This window comes from Tachysurus vachellii, chromosome 7 (genome assembly GCF_030014155.1).
Source record: "Tachysurus vachellii isolate PV-2020 chromosome 7, HZAU_Pvac_v1, whole genome shotgun sequence".
NCBI classification, from domain to species: Eukaryota; Metazoa; Chordata; class Actinopteri; order Siluriformes; family Bagridae; genus Tachysurus; species Tachysurus vachellii.
In genome coordinates, this window is record NC_083466.1 from 20024868 (window position 1) to 20046951 (window position 22084).

Consider the following 22084-nt stretch of genomic DNA (forward strand, 5'->3'; position numbering starts at 1 on the left):
GAAAAGAGCTATTTAAAAAAAAAACAAAGAGAGATAGAGAGATGCTGCATCTGTTCGTGACAGATTGAGTGTAGTTTGAGATGGAAGGGGTGAAGAGGAGAGAGAGACAGAGAGAGAGAGAGAGAGAGAGAGAGAGAGAGAGAGAGTCTCCAGTACACACTCCAGCAGCATGAGCAGATAAAGGAGAGATCTACACAGAGTCGTCTCCTCCTTTCTTATAAGGCCATTGTTGTGTTCAGCTTTAGTAGGAACCGCAAACAGGATCATGACAGACTTTTTCAAACGCAACCACTTGTACTGTCAAAGCAGACCACTGAATAACAATAGTATGGTACTGTGCTGATCCACACACACACACACACACACACACACACACACACACACACAAAACAACAGGCATATATGCACAAACCACACAAACACACACACACAACAAAAACAACAGGCATATATGCACAAACCACACAAACACACACACACAACAAAAACAACAGGCATATATGCACAAACCACACAAACACACACACACACACACTGAGGTCCAGGTAATCCTGTTCTCTGATTGTAACTGTGTAAGCTCAATATGCTACGCTCACACATTTAAATGTAAGTGACATTTACATTTATGCCATTTGACAAACGGCCTTTTTTAGACCCACTTACATTTTATCTCATTATATACAACTGAGTGATTGAGAGTTAAGGGCCTTGCTCAGGGACCCAGCCTGGGATTTGAACTAACAACATTCAGAGTTAGACTAACACATTAACCAATAGGCTACCACATGCCTGATCAGGCCGTGTCCTGTGACATGACAAAATTTATGCTAATATGTAGTGACTTGGTGCAGCGACTACTAATGGTAATGAAGTCAGCAGTGTGTGTGATCCGTGTTAAAGATCACACACTGCTTCTCCTTTATCTCGTATGATATGATGCAGATATACACTGCTGAATTTTATACACAAACACCAAACCTCACTCCAGAATGCTTCATTTAGGCACCAATAAAACTGAATGGGAATGTTAGCTGTGTCACACACTGCTGAACTTTATCACTATGGCAACCGGTAGTAGGAACTGATAACTTCACAGTATAAAATCACTGTATTTACAGCTTTACATGTATTTTTACCGGAATTCTTTTTTCCACATTTAAATGCTATATATACTGGATATATTACAGTAAAAAAAAAGTATATATATATATATATATATATATATATATATATATATATATATATATATACTCTCCGGCCACTTTATTAGGTACACCTTACTAGTACCGGTGTGGTCTTCTGCTGCTGTAGCCCATCCGCCTCAAGGTTTGACGTGTTGTGCGTTCAGAGACTATCAGCATTTCTATCAGTTCGAACCAGTCTGGCCATTCTCCTCTGACCTCTGGCATCAACAAGGCATTTGCGCCCACAGAACTGCCGCTCACTGGATATTTTCTCTTTTTCAGACCATTCTCTGTAAAGCCTAGAGATGGTTGTGCGTGAAAATCCCAGTAGATCAGCAGTTTCTGAAATACTCAGACCAGCCCGTCTGGCACCAACCATACCACGTTCAAAGTCACTTAAATCACCTTTCTTCCCCATTCTGACGCTTGGTTTGAACTGCAGCAGATCGTCTTGACCATGTCTACATGCCTAAATGCATTGAGTTGCTGCCATGTGATTGGCTGATTAGAAATTTGCGTTAACGAGCAGTTGGACAGGTGAACCTAATAAAGTGTCCAGTGAGTGTATATATATAGCATAAATATAAATATAGATAAATATAGCATAAATATAGTTGTTCCACCAAACAATGTTCATGAATCTAAATATGAAAAAATTTGCCATGCATTTCAGCACTCCAAACAGGGTAATATTTGGTTATTATGTGTAAACCGGAACTCTGTTCTATTTTCATAACAACAAACTAAATATAGGATGCACACATAAAGAAATCCTTTTTTAGGTGATCGGAATATTCTTGAATTTCAGTTATTCACCCACCTTTAATTTCAGGCGTCAAATATAATATCAATATCATGATAAATTATGTAACAGTGTACTTTGAGATATTTGGCTTTTGGATATTGTTTTATGTTTTAATGAAAGATTTTAAATGTTTAAAAAATGCAATAATAAAAAAACTAACAACTCCAATTATGGATTCAGCCACTGACTGGAACACAGTTATTGTTTTTATTATTTGTTAATTTATCACTTATTTAAATGATTATTTAAAAGTTGTTTTTTTTAAATGCATTACTACTGCTTTGCTAGCAGAACGCGTGATTGTACAGGTGCCAAAAATTCAAATGACTAATAATTGCTTGGTTAATTGTGCACTGAAATGTAAACAATTATGTTTTTAATGGTATTTTATGAACCATTCACAGACTTTAAGATATTTAAAGAGGTCAATAATCTAAGAGATTGTGATTTGCAATGTTGCCATCCAATGGCTATCCATAGATTCTTCATTCTGGACATTTCTTTGCATTGTTCTGCCCTGAGTGTGCTTTACTCTTTTAGTGACAGGGTTTCACCAGATGGGATGGAGTTAGTTTGAGAAAGAGAAGACTTGACAATGTTTATATTGCATTTCATCTCTCAAGCAGCACTAAAAAGAACACATTTGTCCATTAGAGAATAACACTGTAAGTGATGCTGCATGTAAAAGATTTAACCTGACTGCAGGATCGTTGGTTTCTGTACACCAAAGTTTGTTGTGCTACTTTATTTGATCACTTTTGATCAGCTTGTTTTTTTTTTAAGCTAAATTTAGAAACTTGTAGCTGAACTACGAGTGAAGACTAAGATGTGAAACTGGAAAGGTCTGACTTTGACTTCCTCTAGGTCGTTTGAGTGTTTCTTCACATTCAACACCAAGCTGACTAGTGAAGGATGTGGTTTTTAGATCAGTTTCGGATTGCGTGACTCCACCTCTCTCTCTCTTTTTCTCTCTCTACATTTTGGTAAGCCTCAGTGACAGTTTGTCCATTTTTAGGTCACCCTGACTCTATTTTAGGCTGTGGTTAGATGTGCAGAAAGATTTTATGAGAGCACTACCATGTTTCTGCTAACTCTGCAGCGGAAAATAAAATTAAGGCTGAGATGTTATTGAAAGCTTACGTCCCTTAGGCTGAAAGAAGCAGACCGACAGCCACTCCGCAGAGACAGATTAAAAATGAATGACATTTGCTTTTTTAGCAACTGTGGTGTTTGCCAAAAGGGTGTCCTTATAGAGAAATGCTACACAGTGGCCTAGAACCTTCAACCTGCAGGAGGGAGAAGAGATGCTCTGTCAGGGAGAAAGAAAAAAGGAGAGACAGATGGTTAGAAAGAGAAAGAGTTGCACAGAGACAGAGTGTCTTACCTTTATTCCTGCAGTCTCAGCACTATTAGAGCTCTGTGTGTGTGTGTGTGTGAGAGAGAGAGAGAAAGAGAGAGAGAGAGAGAAAGAGAGAGAGAGAGAGAGAGAGAGAGAGAGAGAGAGAGAGCCTTAGGCAAGATTTGAAGAATAAGCCCTTCCAGCATCATTTTACCCCAAAAATGACACACACACACACACACATTATAAAATAATGAAAATTCAATAATGAAATTATCACATTTAATAACCAATCATTTCAAAGATACATGTGAGACAGTGTGATAGCCATCATTGTTCAATGGCTCTTTTGTACTTTGTAGATTCTGTGCATTTCTTTGAATTTTTCTGACATTGAAATGTGCTTTATGCTCTTTCAGACTAGGGAGCTTTTCTGCTTTTCCTTAAAAGGCAACAACATGGACAGACAAGGTTTCACAACAGGACATGGGGTTGGTTTGACAAAGGCAAAGACTTGACTGCTTATACTGCATCTCTTGAGCAGTGCTTAAACTAAGAGCTTTCTTCTAAAAAGAAAACGAAATGAAACACAATGTACAGTACATGATGCTGCATGTCTGCATTACTGTTGGTTTCTGTGCACCACAGTTTGTAGCACACCTTTGTATCATTAGTTATGTGTCTTTAAAGGGGTTATACATTATTTGTAATGTAAATGTTGCCAGGGTTCATAATTTTTCATTTCAGACATAAATGAGAGACAGTGTTATATGCAACATTTGTTGTCCAGTAGCTCTTTTTAGATTCTTCGTTCCGGGTAGTTTGTTACATTTTTCTGGCCCAGATATGTACTTTATTCCCATATCTCAAATCATGACAGTGTGCACAATACACAGTGTCTGATATTCTGACATGTCTGAAATTCATTATGACCTCCGACAGCTCAGTGGAATATATTTATTTACCGTATCACACTGTGCAATTCACGCGTGGCTTTGCCTCGAGTAAAAAATTGTCAGTGATGAGAAAATTGTCTAAATCATGTCAGCAGAGAGTGCGTAGGTCTTCCCACAGCTGACAGGGATAAACTTTCTGAACTGTCGCTGTTAGCCATTAGCACTCTGCACAACCCATGGAATACTGTTACAAGTGCTAATGCTGTCCAGGTTTGTGTTTACAGTTTATCTTGTACCCATAGATTAATTGTGTATCTCAGTTCTAAATTGTTTTTATTGATCATTGATGTGTATGTTGCCTAACGTTGCCACTGTTACTGTGTAGCTCAGGATAGCTGTCCTCTCCGACGATCCAACGTTCAGAGTTCTGATTCATTGTTTTTTGTTGACCTACAGACAAGCAGAAAATTGGGATGAGTAAGACAGTGTTGTCCCTTAATGTATCGTCTGGAGCCTGGCCGAGAGAGAGTGACTGTGAGAGAGGGACTGTATTATTAGAGTAGATAGATAGCTGTGTTTAGTTTGGCTAAGTAAGTACATTTCCTCGTCTTTCAGTTGACTTGGCATGTGTTGCGGCATGAAGATGAAACTAATCTAATCTTTTTCTTCAGTTTTATTAGGGTAAAACATACACACACACACACACACACACACACACACACACAACTATTTGTCTCTTACTATCTTTTTTCCACCTATGTGTCCTGACTAGAAGCTCTAACATGAAATAATGCAAAGACTTTAAGGACATTTTACTTTAAATCACTGGATACATTTCTAGTAGAGAATTCATCTCAATAATGTAAGCCTTATTATTCATTATAAACCTCATTATACCTCATTATTCCTAATATGTTTCCTATTGGCATAATTCAAACAGGTTTACATTGCGCCCTTCCAACGTAAGGTTACACTATGCTGGAAGCCTGTATGGATTGCTCCAGTTGAAAGCAGGAGAACTGCTTGAACTGTCTGATATAAACTGATGCAACGTGAAAGCCCCACCCCTTCCCCCTATCCTCCATCCCCCCATCCCCCATCCTAGATTAGTAATGTTTTGACTGGTACTCTTGTTTTGACCAAATTTTCCATCTACATCTTTCTCTCGCTCATTTCTAGCATATTAATTAAAGTGCAATAGAATCGATCAATATGTTTGACATAGCTAATATTCTTTATCATTTATATATTCTAATATCATTTATAACTATATAAGTAACATCAGATAACTAAACATTTACTTTACATTTCACTGAACCAAAATTATAATTTTTTTTTTGACATCTCTAAAAATATATAGTACACTTCTGTAAGTTTTAACCTGAAAATATTTGACCTGAAAATCTGCTTTTTCGATTTTCAGCCAAAAGATTAAGACTAAATTTCTCAGAAAATTTCTCAGAAAAAAAAATTGATACACGAGTGAAATTTGAAATGTATGGTGTATAATATGATTGATGAGCAGGTGTTAATGAATTTTTTTATTACTGTACAACTCTTTAAAGAGAATGTGTGTCATGGATGGCTTGGACAGTTCCCTTCCAGAACACCAGAGGGCGTTCCGGAAGGGTTTGTTTATGTCTTGTGCCATGTTTGCTTTTGTTTGTTTTGTGTTCTCACCTGTTTTTGCTCCACCCAATCCATATCCCAGCCCTGCCTCTGTACACCTGTTCCTTATGGTTTTCTAATTACTTCCCCTATTTATACCAGCTGAACTGCATGTGCTTTTGTAGCGTCCTTGTCTCTTGTTATCTGATTTTGTTGCTTTGGTTTCCCCTAGTGGCTTTCTGTGTCTGTTGATGTAATTATTTTAATAATAAAACCCAAAACTGCTTTCCATCCCTGCATTTGGGTCTGGATTTTGTCCCCACAAATGGTACCAGATCATAACAGATTGCACCATCTTCTTGTTGATTATTTTCCTATAACATTATGTCCTGAAGTGTCGTGTAACATATCTCTAACAAAAGTGCATGTAAACATGGAACGGTTGCTGGGAGTTGATGTTTGGACTGATGTGGTACGAACAATGCAGGAGTTGTAATTAATTTGTCAATAAAAGGAAGCCGAAGTGTGTCTGTGTTTGTGTGATGGAGTGTCTCAGTTGTGCTGAGTTCACCAAGGTTGGTATATATATATATTTATTTATTTTTAAATAGATAAGCCATTGTTTTTAAACAGTAGAGGTAGAAACGAAAGAGAAAGAAAGAGGGCTAAACCAGGAGATTTATAAGGAGGGGTATGAATATTTAGTGGATATACTATAAAGTGGATTTGTGTATGTACAGTATGATATTTAGGTCAGTGATGGCGGATTACTGTGTGTTGAGTGTGTGCTGGTATGTTTCTCTCTTCAGCTGTAAAGCTCCTATGATTTTCATTGAAACAATGAAAGTCACAGCACTGATCATTTTTTCAATTGAGTTATTAGACTTGGTCAAATGAGATGTAATGGTAGATTTTTACATTTAAGGCATTTGGCAATTGAGGGTTAAGGGCCTTGCTCAAGGGCCCAGCAGTGGCAGCTTGGTGGACCTGGTATTCAAACTCACAACTTTCCTATCAGCAGTCAAATGAAATAATGAGAAAACAAGTTGAGGGACATGGTCTCTAGTTAACCCATCACACTTATTTTTTTCTTGATGAAATACCCTTGACCTCAGTTAGATTTGAATTAAAAGAAGTTTTTCATAATTTTTGTCACTGGCATTTGATCATATTGGAGCAGCTAGTAGATTTATATACCACACATGCCTTATCTTGTTCCTTGGTTTTTTTTGGACAGCATGAAGATGAATAGTCAACATCATTAACGTGTGACTTGTATTGTAGTGACACATGTTTTAAGCTAGAATGTTTCATCTTCACATGTGAGTCCTAAAACTCTTTGTGATATCATCTACTATCCGATCGTTACAGAATAATTATTACCATTTTCTCTTTTCATTAAAGTATATCAATTATCAGCGCTGTTAATTAATTACGAGTCAGATTGCTCGGTCACTGAGGTATTTCACTGAGGCACTGAGGCTTTAATAAATATTTCATTCATATCTCCTTTTACATCCTCACTCTGTTTTACTTAACTGAATATTAAGTAATGCAATTGGAAGGATTCAAACCTGCAGTCTATGTCATGACTTATATATTTTCTAGCTTTTCTCTATACATAAGAAATCTTTCTGCACTTTGAACAATGGCTGGTAACAGTGACTATGTAAATATGCTGATTACACTGCCTATTTTAATAAAAATGTCAACGCTTCTAGTTTACTAGAGATTTAATAAGGATTTTTATCTCTTAGCATGATCTCATTACCTACACTGTAATTTAAGGTGCTGCTTCTTCGTTGTAGTCTCCTGGTTTTTGTCTTTGAAATGAACACTATTTGAGGCAAATATAATACAGTACAGAGATGAAGACACATCACCCCCACTCTGTCTTTTAATCATTTTCTTATAATAGAAAATGCCAGTGATCTAAATGGACAGGGAGATGACATAAAATATAGGAGAAACAGTCTGCGGTTAATTCGTTGTGTTTTTATAACAGCGTTCTGTGGTGAAAACAGCCTTCTGATTAACATCCCGGTCAGAAGCCAAACCCAATGATGACCCCTTCTTGTGTACCTCACTAGTGACCTCAGCAGTGTTGTGGTGTAAGGTGAAGCTACTGGGTGTGATGTTGATCCTTGTGGTACTGCCATGCTGTTGTAATTTTAGTTAGAGGGTAATAATTGGAGAGGAACCTGAATTACTGGCTGCTTTGCCTGTTCATGGATCCCAGGTTAGGTTTTTATTCTGGGTTAGAAATGGGGAAAAAGGATAGTATATGCCTTGTAATGTGTCCCGTTTGCTTCAGATGTCCCATTTGTGTGTCCTTTCATATTCCTACCATAGTGGATTGGATTCCTGCCTCTACCATGTGTGTGTGTGTGGAGTTTTGGTTGTTCTTCACATGCCTAGGGGGTTTTCTCCAGGTACTCTGGTTTCCTTCCCAGTCAAAAGACTGTGCTGTAGGCTAACTGACATTTATAAGCTGTCCATTGACAGGTTTAGTGGTGTCGGGGATGGATGGAGGGGTGGAGGGAGGTATGGATGGATGATGGAATGGATGGATGGATGGATATTTTATAAGTTTGTGGATACTGCTGGAATTTTTGAAGAAAGTATCTATCTATCTATCTATCTATCTATCTATCTATCTATCTATCTATCTATCTATCTATCTATCTATCTATCTATCTGTCTGGAGGGAGGGAGGGAGGGAGGGATGAGAGGAGTATCTGTAGGCTTGACTTGTTTTCTCTCATTACCAGAAGATATGCTCAGAGAATTGGTACTGGGTCAATTATATTTGATCCTATCCTGTATTAATTAAAGTAAAAAAAAAACTTTTAGTAGTTATTTCTTTCTTGGTAAAAAGAAATGTTTACTGGTATTGGCAGGTACTCAAGATTTCAGTATCAGTATCAGAAATGTAGTAAAATTTGATTGAATTAAACTTTCTACAAACTTCAAATAAAATAAATAAAGGTATTAAATTATATCTTTCCTTACTGATGGTGTGATATCACAATAGTTAATATTGTGCAACTTTAAAAAGTGTTTACGAGAAGATAGTGTGCTTTTAAAAAGAAGGTATCATCCCAGTTACAGGAGAAAGCCTGGTGTCTTAATTTCAGTGTAGCAGAAAATCTACAATCTTGTATTTTATAATGAATCAGGTCCAAAATGTCATAACTTAGGAACTTGTTCATGCACCTACATGTTCTGTGTACAAAAATGGGCAAGATTAATGTAGAAATGTACTACGCTTCAGCTGTTTCTCGAATCTGAAGGTTAAACCAGTGTCTTTAGAAGTGTATTGGAGGCCAGGCCTTCAGCGCTGCACTTCTCACATCCGGTGAGGTGTGTGTTACCCAGAACACAGATCATCATCAAGTCTTTAACAAGGTTCTGATCTAATTCTTTAGAGAAGGCTCAGTCGATTTGTGATGTTTATTACGGAGCCTCAGCTGAGAGCTCGGGTTTTACGCCCCAGTTTTAGAGGAGAACTCCGTGGAAAACATCGGAGCACCCGGAGCCGTGGTCGCTGCTTTATTTAGACTCCTTTTGTGCATTTTGAGAGCTTTGAGAAAGAGGGAGCCCACATACACACACACACACACATACACACAAACACACTAACACCACAAGCACACAGTAAGCAGGTGCAGCATAGAGAGAGAGAGGGGTGGGATTTTGTGTCACCATGAGATGAAAGCACAGATCAATCCCCTAACACATACAGATGCGTGTGTTTGAATTGTGGCGGAAACAGAACAGAGACTGTACAGAGATGACAAGAGCGATATAGAGACAAAAAGAAAGCACACACAGAGAGAAAAAGAGAGCAGGAGGGAGGGTTAACCCCAGAGATGTGCAAAGATAAAGGTTTTGTTTCTTTCTGTATCAATTGTGTGTGTATGTGTGTGTAGCTTTGCTTCACATTGACTCACCACATCCCTGCTCCCTTGTCTTAAATTACACACTCTTTGTCTTTGTCTTTAGCGCAATCTGAGCTGCCTTAGTTTAATTTTTGCATGTTTTTTGCATGATCTCACCTCATTATTGTAAATGTATGAGGTTGAGGAAAAGTTCAACAGGCTAATCTTTGTAATTCAATAGTTTAATGTGACTACATTTTGACCTTGAATGTATATATCAATCACCACATTAGATCATTTGTATTAAAAATCGCACTGAAGGTGTGAAGGATTCAGGTTGTTTATTACTCACAGTGTGCTCAGTAATAACCTAGTGCCCTTTCTACCCAATACATGAGACTGATATTACTGTCTCCTGAAAGACACTCAGTTTAAAAAACAGATATTGCATTATATTTGTTAGCTCAGGGGCAGACTGTCGAAATGGTGGTTTCTCCATCACTGGACCAGAGGGAAACTCAAACACTTCACATTAGGAATGGATGTGAAAAAATCACATTTTTGTTGTTGTTTTTTATTTGTTTAACTGCTGGGATTTTTATCCTGTTATCTCTCAATTTAGAATTTCTATCAAGTTCAGAAATTGGTCTTTTTTATGGATAGAAATGAACTGATTCGTATAATTTGTATTTAACATTGGTTCCTTGATTATTTGTACATGTTAATGGAACTCAGTGAAGTCTCTACTAATAGTCTCGTATACAGTTTCTTTTCATTTATCCCTACATGTCATGTCTTGCATGTCTGGAGTCTTGTCATGTTTGTAGAAAAAATGAACTTAATTTTTTCCTAAATGCTTATAGTATAACGTGTAAGCGTGTGTTGTCCTGGTTTCTATGGTCACCGGCATGCTAAATGAGCTGTGATTACCATTTTATGTGTGTGTATGTGTCTGGTGTTTAATTTGACCCAATGCACTTTAAATAAATGTTTTAATTAAAATAATTGTTTATCTGAATAATTCATTGTGAAAGAAGCCACGCCTCCTTTACTGACACTGACAGGGATTGAAGCCCCAGCTCCATCATCTGAACTGATAGACAGAGAAACTCTCTGGGTTTTAAGTATTGCTTATGCATGTTAGCAGAGTGTGGCGTGTGTGTATGCATGTGTACGTGTGTGTGTGGTGCCGCAGTACAGCAGTTACACAATAGCGTCGGCTGAGGGGGCGGCCAACGAGAGCATTACACACATAGGAGCCACTCATACTGACCCGAGCAATCTGTGGGGGAGAGAAAACACACACACAGAGTTTGATAGTGTGGTTTCAGGCTGTGTTTATTTTTACACACTTTCTGGAAAAATGCTCATAGTGAAAATGTATTTTTCCAGAGTTCGTGTGAAAATCTGACCTCATCTGTCAGAGTCTACCTCCACTTTTCTACCCCGATCTTCAGCCTCTCTCCCCTGCGCTATCGATGTCCTACGCTGAACTCCTACCCCGATCTTGTGCGTCTTTTCTTACCCCATCTCCGAACCTCATCTCCTGTTCCCAGCTTCTTTCTCAATATTTTGCCCCATTCTCCTGGCTGGATCTCTGCCCTGATCCCTTACATCACTCTACATTTCTTCATTTCCCACTTTTTCCTAATGTCCTCTTTCACCACACACTGTACAGTCTCAATATCGAATAGTACATTATTTGCTATTGTCCTGCAGGTTTTATTTAGATTATTGTCATTATCTACATTTAGGTTTTGTAAGTCAATAATTTAGAGAGAAGCTATTTCATGCCTGATGTGCAGAGGCCTCCTTTCAGCTGGCGGGATTTCCCTTGATTTCATCACTGATGTGTTATTATTAGAAACCACACGGATGCGTCTGTTGTGTAAGCATTAAATTCAGAATATTCCCACACACTCATCGTTTTCTGCATGCCACCATTTTCAAAACTAAAAACTGTCACATCAGGCTATCACTGAAAAATAGAAATGGAAAGAAAATTCATTTCAGAATTTAAAGACACCATTATTTGCTCATTTTTATTGTTTAGGTTTTTGTGACCTAAAACACACCTGATTGGCACACTGTTTGATGTTCTTCTATTTCTGTCCAGTTTAAACACGGAGTTTAAACTCTCTGCTCATTTGTCACATCTTGTAACTGTCTCTGTAATTGAAATTTGACTGGCAAATCGATCTGATTTGAATGATGAGATACAAACAACAAGCATAAGCAACTTGCCATTTATCAGTATTACACCATGCAGAAAGAGAGCTGTTATAATTAGAAGCGTGGCCTTATTTTAGTCACACGCCAGTGGCCACATATTCAAATGCCTCAGCTATGATTTAAATATTACCAGGGTTGATGATCACACATCGTATTTGTTTGATTGACACCTCACATGCTTGCACAGGGTCCTCACATGGCCTATCGTGTACTGAGCCAGGAAAGCAGAGACATCCCTCTGAGCCTCTAGAACTATTGAAACGTAATCCTCATTTCATTTAATCAATTCCTTTCTTTCTCCCTTCGCTTCTTCATGTAGTTTTGAAATGTATGTCAGTCAGATTTCAAACACGATCATTCGGACTGAAGCCTAGAGAGAACAGAGCAGATCACAGCAGCATGAAAGAGAGAAAAACAACAATAGTGAAACTCAGATATAAGTGAGATAAAAAAACATAGGACCTGAACAAATGAAAACAAATCTCCACAGAAAAGAATCAGCAATGACTGTATAGATGAGTGAATAACATGGCACTATTCACTCCCATTGTGCACGACTAGGGTTGAAATGCGAGTTGCGTTCTTGACTAAATTGAAGCCACAGCATGTGTGGATCTATGATATTGAGTGTATATTTTACAGCATTTAGCATACACTATTATTGAGAAGAACATTCCAAGCTGTTCTGTAGAATCCACTGGAAATACTGTTCATACATTCTACTGTATACACCCTAATCATCCATGTGGCTACTTACATCACTTATACGGACTGTGGAGTCTTTACACGTCGATGCAGTCTGTCCCAGATCACATTTATCACAGAATGTGGAAATGCCAATCAGCCTACAATGCATGTCTTTGGACTGGGGTGGAAAACCAGAATACCCACAGGAAACCCCCAAGGTATAGGGAGATCCATGCAAACTCAACAAACACGGTGGCGGTGGGAATTGAACCCCCAAACCAGGCAGTGTGAGGCAAGTGTGATACTCACCAATCCACCGTGGTCCTCCAGTATTGTTTTAGTGTTAGCAGGAGCACCTTGAAATGACCAGCTATAAACTCAACCCTGTACTTTGGATGCTGGGTTTTTTTAGGATGTTGTCAGGCAGAGCAACTCGGGCTCATGCTGGACAGAGCTGCAAGTGGTGACAAGATGGATGATGAGAGACAGAAAGTAGGAGAGAGTGGGAGGAGGTCCTGTTTGAGTGTGTATCTGAGTGTGTTGGGTTGTGTGTGAGTGTTTTAGAGAGGTGAGTGTTTGTGGGGTTGATTTATATGGATGATGAGAGAGAGAGAGAGAGAGAGAGAGAGAGAGAGAGCCTCTCACACCTCTGCTAAAGCACCTCCTCACTGAACTCCTTCACAAGGTCATTGTTAGACTCACAAACACACGCACACACACACCACTACACACACACACACTTTTTCATTTGCTCATTAGTTGCAGTAAGCCATATTCCAAACACACAGTCGATTATGATAAGAATGACATGAACAAATTGCAGCGTCTGGTGCAGGTTCCTCAGTAACGACTGCTACTAGTGTATGGCTGATGACCTGTGTGGTGTTTTACATTTGGAAATGATTTCCTTGAAATGAGCCACGAAAGATGACGTACATGTATCCATTCACAAGCAGTGCTGTAATATTAAAATATGCTGTCATATGAGCAGAGGCTAGTGCTCAGTGCATTGCTGCATTATGTTAGTCATTACAGAAATGTTATTTATGTAGACAGTATTTATACCTTACAATAACTGTACATGAATAATCACACACTAATCCCTGAATAAATACTTGAACTAATGACGAGTTGATTAAGGCATGCACTAATCACTAACTAATAAAAAGATAACCTTAACTACGATGTGAGCCTTATACATTCATGTGTGAATAATGACTACCTTTATACTGTAATGTAAATCCAAATGAATCCAATGCAGTATGCTTTACGCTTTTAAACGTTAATATACAGACAGACAGACAGACAAACAGAGCGAAAGAGATGAGTGTCAGACTGACATTTAAAGCAAAAAAAAAAAAAAAAACACACACAACACACATCTCCTTGAAATCCAGTAGAACCCAATAAATCTGATGACGAGCAAAAATTAAAAGTTTTCTGTGTCATATGCATCAGACTTCTGAGTGACTCGTGAAAGCACTGCAACCTTGACCAGCACAAGCACACAGCTAGAGCTAGGCGATATCATTTGTTCTCTCATTTCTTTAGTTTTTTCCACATGAACTGTTTTCAACAAATCCAGACATTTTCATTTCACCGCAGCTGCATTAGTAATTTATCTGCTCCCTTCAAGTGCATTTGAGGCTTCAGTGATTGTCGAGAAGCAATGAAAATAGAAAAGAGATAACACCTTCAGTTAAATAAATAGCATGTGTCTGAAAGAGCACTGTTCTGAAAAGTCTATGAGTGAGGTAGCGAGTGGGTGCTGGTGGTGACTCACAGCTCCGGGGTCTCTGGTTGGATCCTGAGCTCTGTGTGGAGATTCACATATTCTCTCTGTGTGTGCATGGCTTTCCTCCAGTTAGTCCACTTTTGTCCTATAATCATGCTGGTAGTGGATTTGAGATTATAAAATTAATTTAGATGGGGGTCAAGGTGGCTTTGTGGGCAGCACATTTGCCTTACACCTCCAGAGATCAGGTCTCACCTCTATCCTGTGTGTAATGAGAATATTATCACTGAGCTTTGAGGGTTTGCTCTGGCGTCTCCGGTTTCATCCCCAGTCCAAAGACACAATTGTCCAAAGTGTGTGCGATTGTTCTCTGTGATGTTTCGGCACGCTGAAATGACTAAATGGAGCTTTTTTCCTAATTCACTTTTATTTTATTTAAAGAACACACTCACTCCGGTTTCCTCCCCCGGTCCAAAGACATGCATGGTAGGTTGATTGGCATCTCTGGAAAATTGTCTGTAGTGTGTGATTGCGTGAGTGAATGAGTGTGTGTGTGTGCCCTGTGATGGGTTGGCACTCCGTCCAGGGTGTATCCTGCCTTGATGCCCGATGACGCCTGAGATAGGCACAGGCTCCCCGTGACCCGAGGTAGTTCGGATAAGCGGTAGAAAATGAATGAATGAATGAAAGAGCACACTCATTTTAGGAGAAAAATAAACACAGATCTCTATAAAAACTATAGCTACATCTGATATTCACATAGATTAACAGAGCAGTGGCTTGTTTGTAGGCTTTTAAACATCCTGTATTTTAGCATTTTTAACTATTTTATTTTGAATATTCCGTAATTGGAAACTAAGGAATATAGAAATTATTTATTTCTATTCTGTCACCCTAATACGCCTTGCACCAGTTGACAGACAGACAACTCCTCTACCAATCACCACACTGAAGCAGACATCCAATTCACTTCGTTTAATGGCTGACTGGAAGTAGGGTAAAACTAAAAAAAAGAATGACAATGAATTTAAGCTAATTAATTAAAGTTGTTTACATGACATGAGAATCAAATATGTATTTATGAATAAAACATATCACACAACTAACATTTAAAGCTCTTTGAGTTCCAAGGTGCACGTTTTAAAGCAATATATATTTAACACGTTGTCTGTACTGTAAGTATTTGAATTTCAAATTGAAATGAACTCTTAGGACAAAATGTAAAATACTGACAAATATAGTTATATAACCTTTTAACGTGACTCAACATACCAACAATGCCTTCGAAAGAACATGAAATGTAGCAGATGAATTACGATTAGCAGAGCTGCAATGAGGGCTTGATGGCTTCCTATAAACAACTGACGAACTAGTCTGGCGCTGATGACATCATCATTACGTGACGATCTCTTAAAGGAGCCAGCACACATTAATTATATCACATAACACAACACACTCCCCGCCTGGTATCACTAGATACCACGACTCATTGTAACCAAACGCTTAAAGGAGTAAACCAGTCACTGAATTAGTTGGAAGGAATGAGCATTACCACTTCAGTTACAGGTCTGACAAAAACCTTTGGTTCTCCCTTATTGACAATTTTGATTTCGACCTTTCGTACCCTTCCATCTCCACTAGGCAACACTTTAGTGATGCGCCCCAAAGGCCACTGGTTGCGTTTAGACTGACTGTCTTTCATAAGGACAACACTACCCGTTGTGATGTCTTGATTTTTGAATTGCCACCTTTTCCTAGGTTGCAGTGTGGAGAGATACTGCTTCCGCCACCTGTCCCAAAAGGTGGAAGCTAGGTTTTGGACTCGTTTCCACTGTCGCCTGTAGAGGTCAGTATGATCAAGTTCGACAGGAGGACAAGGGAAAGAACCATACTTCTGAGTAAGTAATGTTGCAGGAGTGAGTATAAGGGGGTCCTCAGGATCCACAGATACAGGAATCAGCGGTCTGGAGTTTATTATCGCCGTCACCTCTGCCAAGAATGTTGTGAAAACTTCATGTGTAATTTTAGACGGTCCCAGCTGAAGCATCATGGAGTCTAAGATCTTTCGGGTTATACCTATCATGCGCTCCCATGCTCCACCCATGTGCGAAGCGTGGGGTGGATTGAAGATCCAAGAGCACCCTTGTTCTGCAAGAAACCTTGACACCTTTGCCTCATCCAAATTAGAAGGAATGTCCAGTTCTCTGCATGCCCCTACAAAATTGGTCCCTCGATCGGATCGCATCTGCTTGATTGGACCACGAATGGCAATGAAGCGTCTCATAGCGTTTATGAAAGAAGATGTGTCCATAGACTCCACTACTTCAATATGGACAGCTCTGATGGTTAAACAGGTGAACAGCACCGCCCATCTTTTGCTATTCACATGTCCACCTCTAGTGCGGCGGGCTGAGATGGTCCAAGGCCCGAATACATCGGTGCCTACATAGGTAAAGGGGGGCTCAGTACTGACCCTGTCCACCGGTAAATCAGACATCATTTGTACTTCACTCTTTCCTCGTAGCCTTCGGCAAACTACACATCCAAAGATAAGAGAACATATGCTCCTTTTGGCTCCCAAAATCCAAAAACCTGCCATACGTATAGCACCTTCAGTAATGTGCCTACCCTGATGTTGAGATTGTTCATGGTAAAACCTCATTATCAAAGTTGCAATGTGGTGCCTTCTTGGGATTATGATGGGATTGCTTTCATCATAGTCGACACCTGCGTGTGAGATCCGTCCTCCAACCCTCATAAGGCCATCTTTGTCTATGATGGGGTTCAGTGTAAAGAGGGGACTGTCCTTTGAAATGTTCTTACCATCTCTGATGCATCTGAGTTCCTCAATGAATGCTTCCTGCTGTGCAGCACGAATGACGGTGACTTTGGCTTGGTTCAACTCATTTACATTGTACGACATCCTACAACAATGCCAACCTTTGCAATTTTCCACATTTTTGGTTGAATTCCCTTTGAATGTCTGTACAACATGTATTAGACATGCAACAGCTCGAAGAAGTATCTTCCAACTGGAGAAACCCTCGAAGCGCTTTGTACCAAGCTGGCTGTCTTTGATATGGGTAGTGAGCACTGTTGCCTCAGGGCGAACTTCAACATCACTGGTTGGCTCCACAAGATCAAATTGACCTGAAGTGTTATATTCCTGATTAGAGCAGGACAAGAATGGTGGACCAGTAAGCCATGTTGTATCTTTTAGACGATCTGCAGGCACAGACCTTGTTGCATGGTCGGCTGGATTCTGGGCACTTGGAACATAATGCCATTGCTGAGGGTGCGAACTGCTTCTTATTCTTTGAACTCGATTATTCACAAAGACATAGAATCTGCGTTTTTCATTATAGATGTAACCGAGGACCACTTTGCTGTCTGTGAAAAAGGTTACTCTATCAAACTTAACATCCAACTCTGCCATTATAATGTCAGCCACCTCTACGGCCAACACTGCACTACAGAGCTCAAGGCGAGGGATTGTCAACTCTTGGCGAGGCGCCAGCCTGGCTTTCCCTAAGATGAAACTTGTTTCGCACTTTCCCTCCATGTCCAGAATTTTGAGATAAGCTACTGCAGCTATAGCCATAACTGAAGCATCTGAGAAGACACAGAGCTCTCTATGTGAAGCTTCTGATGGAGAGGTTTTGGTGTAGGGTCTAGGGATTTGGAGCTGTTGAAGCTCTTGAAGGGAGTCCCTCCATTTTTGCCAGGATTCCCTTTTCTCCAGGGGTAAGGGTAGGTCCCAGTCCAGTGAGTCACTTGTGAGGTTTCTAATCAGAACTTTGCCTTGAATAACAACCGGAGCTGCAAACCCGAATGGGTCATATAACCCATTCACAGTAGAGAGAACGCCACGGCGTGTAAACGGTTTCACATCATTGGACAGCTGAAATGTAAATGTGTCAGTTTTGAGATTCCAGCTAACTCCTAAAGTACGCTGGACTGACGATGTGTCTTTGTCCAGGTCCATGTCCTTTGAATCTCGGCAGTCACCTTCAGATGTAAATACATTCATAACTTCCTCACTGTTTGATGCAATTTTATGCAACTTTAGATTGGAGCGAGCAAGTGCTTCTTGTGTCCTTTTAAGGAGATCAATGGCAGCTGTTGCAGAGGGTAGAGATTTTAAGCCGTCGTCCACATAGAAATCTCTTTCTATGAACTTTAGGACGTCTGTTCCGAACTCTGTCTCAGTTTCCTTCACTGCCTGTCTAAGGCCATAGATTGCGACGGCTGGAGAAGGACTGTTACCGAAGATATGGACTTTCATCCTGAACTCAATGATGTTTTGCTCTGGATCATTATTTCCATGCCAGAAGAACCTAAGAAAATTTCTATCTTCTGGCCTAACAAGAAAACAATGAAACATTTGTTGTATATCTGTGGTAATCGCTACTGCCTCCTTTCTGAAGCGCAAAAGTACTCCAAGCAGTCCATTATTCAGGTCGGGTCCCTTCAGAAGAACGTCGTTAAGTGAGACACCATCATACTGACAGCTTGAATCAAAGACGACTCTAATCTGGTTTGGCTTCTTTGGGTGGTACACACCGAAGAGAGGCAAGTACCAACATTCTTCTTGATGGTTAAGTGGTGGTGCTACTTCGGCGTGACCTCTTTCCAGTATCTTCTCCATAAATGTAAAGAAGTGCTCTTTCATGATTGGCTTCTTAGCAAAAGATCGCTGTAGAGATCTGAAACGATCTAAAACTTGTGACCTGTTGTTTGGTAAGCGCTGCCTCTGGAGTTTGAACGGAAGGGGAGCTACCCAGCTGTGCTTCTCATCCTTGTAAAAGCTTTTCTCCATTATATGAAGGAAAGCCAAATCCTCAACTGAAAGAGCCAATCTTTCATCATCCTTTGTTCTCTTGAAGATGTCCTGTTCTACATGGTCATCCCTTTTCCATACAGGCTTCTTCAGTGGAATAGCAGTACAAGAACTTGAGGGCTTTACATCACAAACATTCTCCTTGATATAAAAGACATTAGGACACGGCTTAAACAGTGACTGACGACCACTATCCAAGGTGCTGGTGAAGAGAGTGTTAACACTTTCCGGCTTGTGAACTCTGCCCAGGCACACGTCACCAACTATGACCCAGCCCAGGTCCAGCTTCAGAGCATATGGAGCTTCAGGGGGGCCATTAATGTACCTCTTCACCTTATGTACCTCTATGAGATCCCTACCTAACAGCATCATAATTGGAACCTTTGAATCAACCTCTGGAATCTGTGCTGCAATGCCTTTTAGATGTGGATGATGAAGAGCAATTTGTGGTGAGGGTATCTCAGACCGATTATCTGGGATGTTATCACATTCTATCAAGGTTGGCAGAGTATGAACGACCCGACCATCAATAGATGCCACCTGGAATCCATGTGCTCTTCTACCACTTGTTTGGATCATCCCTGCACACGTTTTGAGATAGTAGGAGGATCTGTTGCCGTCCATGTCAAAGACACTGAAGAATTTCGATCTCACCAAGGATCGGTTGCTTTGATCGTCAATGATGGCATACACCTTGATTGCTTTCTCTCGCTGACCACTTGGAAACACTGTCACAAGGCAAATCTTTGAACATGTCTTGCCACTAAGATTACTACCACAGACTCCTGTACACTTAGTCGACACTTCATCTTCGGAGGGTTCCTTCTCCCCGCCATGATCTTTGGTCTGGATGTGGGTTTTAACGGGCTGAGAGATGGATTTTGGGTGCAAAGCGGAATGGTGTGTTTCGCTGCCGCATTCAGAACACTTGATGAGCTTTTCGCAGTTTCTTGCAAAGTGTGTGGTGGATGCTACACACTTAAAACAAATCCCATTCTGCTTCAAAAAGGCCTTCCTATCTTCAAATGATTTCTCTTTAAACCCACGGCATTTGTACAAAGGGTGTGGTTTTTTATGTATAGGGCAGAATTTAGCCACATCTATATCAACATTTTGGGTTTCACCAGTTACAGTTCTCTCTGGAAAAACATCGGTCTTGTGTACTGAGATTGAAGCTTTGTTAACATTCTTAAAGTTTCCTGGCTTTGGATTGTCGGCATGAAGAGGAAGAACAAAACTGGGATCATTCCTCATCTTTGCTTGTTCTGTGACAAAGTTAACAAGTACATAAAACGGGGGAAAGGGGACTTTGTGCCGTTGTTTGAATGCATAGCCTAGAGCCATCCATTTCTCTTGCAGACTGAATGGTAGCTTTTGCACTATACCAGCTATGCCCCGTGCAGTGTCCAAACAGGCGAGACCTAATAGCACTCCCTCAGATTTTGCCACTTGGAGTTCCATGAGGAGGTCTCCTAAGTCTCTAAGTTTGTTTGTTTCTTTATTTGAAATCCTTGGGAAACCATCTAGTCTCCTGAGTAATGAACTCTCAATGACCTCAGGTGCTCCAAAACAATCATCTAACCGTTCCCAGATCATCTGAAGACCTCTGTCTAGGTTTTTGATATGAACTGCTCTTATACGTTTTGCTTGTTCTCTAGAATCTGCACCTAACCATTTGATCAATAGATCCATCTCTTCTTTAGCCGTGAGATTAAGATCTCTGATGGCAGTTAAGAATGATGCCTTCCATGCTCTGTAATTTTCAGGGCGATCATCGAATGATAGTAGACTTGTTGAAACAATCTCTCGCCGCGCCATGAATCTGACGAGATCAGTAACACTCTGATTTACATCAGGAGTACTAGCCCGAAATTGGACATGTTGAGATGGAGTCGCAGCATATGATTTAACTTGTGGATAACTGTGGGCATTTGGAGCCCTTCCTGATGACTGCATGTTAGAATGTGAATAGGTGGGCCTGTGACATGTCTCATCAGGCAGCCTTATATTACATGGGTAAGGATCCTGTTCTGTTTTGATGGCAGGAGCGGATTTTACATATGGAGGTTGAGCATCCGGATAGAGAGCGTAACCAGCCGATGTGTTTGAATGAGCACCAAAGAGATGCGACTCAGCCTCAAAAATGACTTTAGAGGTATCATAACGTCTGTAGTCTTTGTTTGTGTCGAAACCCTCAATTTCATAGGATGGCCGTTCCATCAAGTTCTCTTGAAATAATTCTGCTGGTGGCGGCGGTGGCCATGCATCCTCCAACATCTCAGATGGATCTAACTGGGCGTTAGCTTGCAGTCTAGCTTGTTCTTGAACATACTCTTTTGTTCTTAGGATAGAATCGTGAGAGCCAGATCTGTATTCAATGTCAGATTTCCGACTTGATTCTTTATCACAACTTAGGGCTGCAGTTAGTGCTTCAGCCTTAGCTACTGCAGCAGCAGCTTTCCTTTCAACGTCTAAAACAAATAATTGTGCCTCTAAACGTGCCTTTTCTGCATCCAAGTGTGCACTTTGCATCTTTATATGCATTTCCTTCTCTGCATATTCTACTTTAACTTTGGCTTCTTCAGCTTCAGCAAGGGCTAAGGCAATAGCAGAACTGACAGAAGACCCTTTTGAACGTTTGGATGACATTGACCGATTAGACCAGGTCACTAAAGTGCTATGAGTTGGGGTCTTTGAATCTTCCATAGTGTAAAGGGAGTCCGATTATGTGTCATATAATTGCCTTTCTCTCTTCCACCACAAGGAGACACCCTGACCTTTTCTGCTGTAGATCAGTCTGCATGAAGATGTTGTTTTACTATTCTGTCACCCTAATACGCCTTGCACCAGTTGACAGACAGACAACTCCTCTACCAA

General features: G+C 40.1%; 2 protein-coding genes across 3 annotated transcripts in view; one reads left to right on the plus strand and one right to left on the minus strand.

The window, feature by feature from the left end:
* Positions 1-22084, plus strand: part of si:dkey-172j4.3 (diacylglycerol kinase delta) — an 83776-nt gene that overhangs the window by 18976 nt on the left and 42716 nt on the right.
* On the minus strand, positions 15149-20005 carry LOC132848804 (uncharacterized). 2 transcript variants are annotated; one of them, XM_060874816.1, is made up of 2 exons: positions 15640-20005; positions 15149-15353 (listed from the first exon to the last, which is right to left on the minus strand). In XM_060874816.1, exon 1 carries the CDS (start codon positions 19829-19831, stop codon positions 15896-15898), a length of 3936 nt encoding a protein of 1311 aa, XP_060730799.1. In that variant the 5' UTR covers positions 19832-20005; the 3' UTR covers positions 15149-15353; positions 15640-15895. The 2 variants fall into 2 exon arrangements, with proteins under 2 accessions (XP_060730799.1, XP_060730800.1); XM_060874817.1 differs by having other exon boundaries at positions 15149-15370.

Coding starts and splice junctions, on each gene's coding strand:
- LOC132848804 (XM_060874816.1), bottom strand. CDS start 19,831: ATGGACGGCAACAGATCCTCCTACTATCTCAAAACGTGTGCAGGGATG.